Here is a 6528-nt window from a genome sequence, read left to right as displayed (position 1 = left end):
CATCACCTTGCCAACAAAGGTCCGTATAGTAAAAGCTATGGTTTTCCCAGTAGTGATGTATGGAAGTGAGAGCTGGACCATAAAGAAGGCTGATCGTCGAAGAATTGATGCTTTTGAATTATGGTGCTGGAGGAGACTCTTGAGAGTCCCATGGACTGCAAGAAGATTAAACCTATCCATTCTTAAGGAAATCAGCCCTGAGTGCTCACTGGAAGGACAGATCGTGAAGCTGAGGCTCCAATACTTTGGCCACCTCATGAGAAGAGAAGACTCCCTGGAAAAGACCCTGATGTTGGGAAAGATGGAGGGCACAAGGAGAAGGGGACGACAGAGGACGAGATGGTTGGATAGTGTCTTCGAAGCTACAAACAAACTGTGGGAGGCAGTGGAAGACAGAAGTGCCTGGCGTGCTCTGGTCCATGGGGTCCCGAAGAGTGGGACACGACTAAACGACAAAACAACAATATAGCATTATTGCTAATTGTCCTATGTTTATGTGGTTTTTTATTTGAAATACATTTTTTAAATGTTTGATGGAATTTTTTTCATGTGTATCGTTATTACGTATGGATTTTTGCTTGTAAACCCCTTAGAAGCCATTATGGCTGTATATAAATCATCATCATCTCTAATTGCTGATTGTGTTTGATATATAGGGACCCTTATTGCATATTGTATTTTATCACTGGATTATGGCACTGACCCATGACAGGGCCTTCTTGGAAGTGGTTCCCCATTCATAGGATGCCTGCCCTGGTGATGAGCATCTCTCTCCCTCATTATTAACTTCAGGAGGAATTTAAAAATATTTCTGTTCATCAGACATTTGATAACTGAAAGATACTGTTCCTGGCAACCGTGAAATCACCTGTGAGAATATGTGTCTGTTTTTAGATTTTATATATATATATGCACTGCAATGAATAAACAATTAAATTTAAAAATTACATGACATGAGAGATTTGTAATTAGGGCTATAATACTATAAAAAATTTCCTAGGAATAACTTCAATTGAATTCAATGCTCTTTACTTCTGAGCAGAAATGTATTGAATTGTACTGTTAATAAGTACATAACAGGAGCCCTCGTTAGATCAAACCAAAGTCCATCTAGTTCACACAGTGGCTGACCAGATAACCACGGGAAGCCCACACACAGTACATGAGCACAACAGCACTCTACTTTTATTTCAAAGCAGCCAAAGGGTGTTACTAATTTGATATGAGAAGCAGAACCCAGAGTAAGATTTTTTATCCCTTTTCTTGTTATTTCTCACACCTAAATCACCGTCAGAGACTGCTGTTTGCCTCATCAGGCAAAAAAAAAAAACAAGTACAAAGAACATTAAAAATACACCTCCATTGAGGTTTGCACCATTTTTTTATCCCAAAAAGTATTTTCACTTTTTCAGCGCTTTCCATACACAGTGGTACCTCGGGTTACATATGCTTCAGGTTACAGACTCTGCTAACCCAGAAATAGCGCTTCAGGTTAAGAACTTTACTTCAGGATAAGAACAGAAATCGTGCTCCAGCAGTGCAGCAGCAGCAGGAGGCCCCATTAGCTAAAGTGGTGCTTCAGGTTAAGAACAGTTTCAGGTTAAGTACGGACCTCCGGAACGAATTAAGTACTTAACCTTAAGTACTACTGTAATAATTTCACAAAACTAAAATAATAAAGACAATGTTTGTATTCCTTTCAGGACAGTATCACTGCTGCTCTCTACTGCCTAAGAGAGGCATAACACAAAGACAAATGTAATTTAAGTGCTGTATCTTATATTAACGTAAGACGGTATCACCTACCAGAATTAATTCTTCACTTGTAAACATTTGGCTGTAGATATTCTCCTGGTGCTGTACATCCTGAGACATGACACTGCTTTTATTACACTGTTGATTTATACATGATGTATGCAAATTCCAAGCTCCTTTGCATTGTGTTAGAAAGAGAATATTCCAGACCATGGGCCCAATGTGGCCCTATGGAGCCTGTCCACCTGGCCCCTGGGACATATTTGGCTCTGCCCTTGGGCTGCTTGAGCTTCTTATTAGGCTGGAGAAGTTTCCCTACTCCTATTCTGTTTTGTTCCAAGGACTATTATGCAAAACCAGTGTGGACCAGTGGAAACCCGATAGCGCATAAGCCCCAGATATGTGAAAGCCCACAGACCCACTCTGGTGTTATGCTCAGCAGAGGGAGCCCTTTTGGTGGGCATGTCAGAGAGCATTCTCTGTGGCAGTTTCAAAATTGTGGAATTCCCTCCCCACAGATTTCTGTAGCTTGTGTTGAAGACGCACCTCTTTACCCTGAGCTTTGACAACTGCCAGGGTATTTTTGTGTCAGTGCTCACAAACACTCTGTACTGTATTGCCACTTTCCCCCTCCTTTTGCCAAAGGCAGCCATTTTGTGCTGGCACACACAGAGCACTTATATTTCAGGACCACCTTTAATTTTTTACCCCAAAAAGCATATACAGTATGCATATATTAGAAGCCATTCTATTCATGAGATCGTAATTTGTTTTTAAATTGTTTTAACATAAAATTTTAAATTGATGTAGCCCACCCTGGGATCTTATGGTGTCGGGAAAGTAAGAAACTGCATTTTTGGCATGGTCTCCTCTGAGCTTCTCTTGTGATCTCACCCCTTCAATGATGAGACCAGAATCACAAAGAAACCAGGAAGTCCTGTGCGTGGAAGAATGGCCAGTCTAGGAGGCTCCGCGTTCTAATATCTATGGCGAAGAGGATGACGAAACCTCCTTGGATATTAGGAGCTGCCAATCAGAAAGCAACTCCGCCCGCGGTTAAGTCTATGGCTGTTGCTCCCGCCCTCCGTCCCCCCACCCACTGCCTTTCCCCCTGCCTGTCGTCCCGACGCGTCAGCCAATAGGGAGGCAGGAAGCCGGAAGTGGCTCTGTGCCGGTAGTTGCGGGGAGGGAAGAAGCGGAGGGAAGCGAAGCAGGAACGGAGGCGGCAGCTGCGAAGGGAGACCAGGTGAGTTGCGCCGATTTGTGCCTGCAGAACCAGATAGGGCCAGGGCTTCTAAAGAGGGGGGGGGAATGTTGCGGGGGGCGGGGTTCCTTTTGATTTTGAACCGCCATTTGCCCGCCGTTTCAAAAGCTCTTGTCTGCCCCTCCCTCTAAAAATGGTGAGAATCTAAACTGCTACTTGAGCTGGAAGGGATCTTCAGAAGAGACTTTTTTCCCCTTTCACGACAGTGAAAACGCACTAAGGTCGACTCAGCCGCCCATATTACATTTTTAAAAATACATTATATTAAAAATACATTATATTAAAAATACATTAAATCCTTACAGTCCACAGAAGTCGAGTCGGGTTATCTTTAGGCGCCAGGCGAAAACATTCCTCTCCTTCCAGGACTTTGGCTAATTAAACAATCTATGGGCGTTCAAATTTTGTGTGTGTGTGATTCTGATGATTGTTACGATGTTACATATTTTTGTCATTTTATTTGTATGCCACCTTTCCATTGTTAAAACCATGCTCAAGGTGGCTTACGGCAGGAAAATGTGTTGTTGTTTAGTCGTTTAGTCGTGTCTGACTCTTCGTGACCCCATGGACCAGAGCACGCCAGGCACTTCTGTCTTCCACTGTCTCCCGCAGTTTGGTCAGACTCATGTTTGTGGCTTCGAGAACACCATCCAACCATCTCGTCCTCTGTCGTCCCCTTCTTTCCCAACATCAGGGTCTTTTCCAGGGAGTCTTCTCTTCTCATGAGGTGGCCAATAATGTGTACAATTATGTGTACATAATCGCAAACGTAGCAGAAGTAGCTGTAAATAAATTAAAACATATCAGAAAGACTACAACCAAAGTGAACAATTTCTGCATTAAGTCATGAAAAATTTAAATGTGCAAAAAAATTGTATTGACCAAAGCCCCTAAAAATAAGCTCGGCTTTTGTAGGTGCAGTCAGTCCGGGCTCCACCCTCTCAGGCCAGGAAGGAAGGGAGCGGCTGTTCCAGAACTCACAGCCAAGATTTGTTTTTATACCGTAAACTGCTTTGTAGTACTTGGATGAAGGGCAGTACAGTGGTACCTCAGGTTACAGATGCTTCAGGTTACAGACTCTGCTAACCCAGAAAAAGTGCTTCAGGTTAAGAACTTTGCTTCAGGATGAGAACAGAAATCGGGCTCCGGCAGCACGGCAGCAGCAGGAGGCCCCATTAGCTAAAGTGGTGCTTCAGGTTAAGAACAGTTTCAGGTTAAGTACGGACCTCCGGAACGAATTAAGTACTTAACCCAAGGTACCACTGTATATCAATTTAATAAATAATAACAGTAGTGTTTGTTACTGGGAGGAATTGTTTTGGATCAGGAAAAAGTAAGCGAGGTGACCGTGCGTTGCTCCCTGATCCATGAGCAACACGGAAACCATGCTATTTAAACATTTACCTGGGAGTAAATCCCATTAAGTCCCATATATCTTTAGGCACCAAGCAAAAACCATCCTCTTTAAAGAAGCCTTTGGCTTCTGTCTGTGGCCTCTTAGCATGGGGTGGGACTATAATGTATTTTTAATGCAATATTTTAATGTATTTTTGTTTCATTTTAATGTCGCTTTGTGGTCTTTTGTTTTGAGTTGGCAAGAAAAAGTGACTGATAAATTTACTAAATAAATAATAATAATACTTCTGAGTAAGTGTGTATATACGATTGCACTCTAAATTCACAGCATGGTTGCAAAATACATGGATTTATGTAATGCAAGCTGTGGTGTCCATGTAATTTAAGGTGCTTTCTGAAATGAGTTCTGTTTCTGAAATATTGTGGAATAGTTGCTGCCTCTGTCTTGTTAAATGTAGCACAAATTACCATTTCTGTCAATATTTTATTTTAAATTCTCAGTAATGTTTGTTGTGAAACATTCAAAGGAGCCCAACTAAGTAGCTCAGGCTTCCTCAACCTCGGCCCTCCAGATGTTTTTGGCTTACAACTCGCATGATCCCTAGCTAGGAGAACCAGTGGTCAGGTATATGTGAATTGCAGTCTCAAAACATCTGGAGGGCTGAGGCTAAGGAAGCCTGAAGTAGCTAGTAAGTATTTTTCTTAGTAATTTTTCTCCCATAGCAGGCCTAAAAGGAAAAGGAAAAATTAAACAAACCATTCTCTTCTAGTTTATAAATACTTTTTTCTCTAGTTACTGGTATTAAAATATGGTAGTTGTTGTTTTTTGCTCTAAAACTAACATTCTAAATAATTGTTCATTATTTTAGTGATTTGATCTTCCACAATGGGTGAACCTCAGCAAGTGAGTGCCCTCCCTGCACCTCCAATGCAATATATTAAAGAATATACAGATGAAAATATCCGTAAAGGTATCACCCCGAAGCCACCGCCACCAATTAAAGATAGCTACATGATGTTTGGAAACCAGTTTCAGTGTGATGAACTAATTATTCGACCATTGGAAAGCCAAGGCATTGAGCGATTACATCCCATGCAGTTTGACCATAAGAAAGAACTGAGGAAACTCAACATGTCTATCCTGATCAACTTCTTGGACCTTTTGGATATATTGATAAGGAGCCCAGGCAGCATAAAACGAGAGGAGAAACTGGAAGACTTAAAACTGCTTTTTGTTCATGTGCATCATCTTATAAATGAATATCGACCCCACCAAGCCAGAGAGACATTGAGAGTCATGATGGAAGTGCAGAAACGTCAGCGTTTGGAAACTGCAGAGAGGTTCCAGAAGCATTTAGAACGAGTTGTTGAAATGATCCAGAACTGCTTGGCCTCTCTGCCAGATGACTTGCCTCACTCAGATGGAGGGATGAGGATAAAAACTGAACCTTTGGACCATGAAGACAGTCTCAGTTGCATTGGACAGAATGACCAGCAGAGAGCAAGCTCTAACCTCAAGAAGGATCAGGTTTTGGATAAAGATGCAAACATGTGTAGCATTATTGATGAAATGACATAAAGACTCTTTGTAGGCTTATTTTGAGTTAATAAAAGTTATTGGGAGTGAAAATGAAACTGATGCTGAAGAGTTCAGTAGAGTGTGAGATTTTCTTCTATGCTGCCTTTTGATAGTGATACTTAATGAGCAATCATGGAACATGGTCTGTAAGAGACAATAAACTCTGATTTATTTTTATAGTATTTTAGTGTGCACTATGTTTTTGTCTACTTGGCTTTAAATAAAAGTAAAACAGATAGATGGTTTTATTCTGTAAAGCATCACTTTTGTCATTTGTTACTGCCCAGATTCCGCTGATAACTCATTTCCTGATTGTGTGTGGGAAGTACTGTACTCTGGTGGTTCTTTGTTTCAGTCAGAGCAAAATACGTATTCTACAATATTGCTAGACTGTTGCAAACAACGTTATGCCAAATATAAGCAAAAAAGCATCCCAAGAATTTCCTTTCTGAATTTTAGTTCATGAATTGAAGTAACTGATTTTGGTTTAACACAACCTTTTTAAAAACCACACACAAATAAATACCAAAATGTTTCCTGTTGAGATGAATGTACTTCTAAAAATACGTCTGTT

The 6528-nt window shown here is 41.0% G+C and overlaps 1 protein-coding gene across 1 annotated transcript; it reads left to right on the top strand.

The window, feature by feature from the left end:
• Positions 1-2882: 2882 nt before the first annotated feature.
• On the top strand, positions 2883-6211 carry MED7 (mediator complex subunit 7). Its single transcript, XM_053377107.1, has 2 exons — positions 2883-3001; positions 5245-6211. Exon 2 carries the CDS (start codon positions 5262-5264, stop codon positions 5952-5954), a length of 693 nt encoding a protein of 230 aa, XP_053233082.1. The 5' UTR covers positions 2883-3001; positions 5245-5261; the 3' UTR covers positions 5955-6211.
• The last annotated feature ends 317 nt before the right edge of the window (positions 6212-6528 follow it).

This window comes from Podarcis raffonei, chromosome 2, assembly GCF_027172205.1.
Source record: "Podarcis raffonei isolate rPodRaf1 chromosome 2, rPodRaf1.pri, whole genome shotgun sequence".
Taxonomy (NCBI): Eukaryota; Metazoa; Chordata; class Lepidosauria; order Squamata; family Lacertidae; genus Podarcis; species Podarcis raffonei.
The sequence above is the reverse complement of the archived record's forward strand: the minus strand, read 5'-3'. Positions and strand labels throughout refer to the sequence as shown.

Excerpts from the sequence above, each read along its gene's own strand:
- MED7 (XM_053377107.1), top strand. The coding sequence starts at position 5,262 with ATGGGTGAACCTCAGCAAGTGAGTGCCCTCCCTGCACCTCCAATGCAA.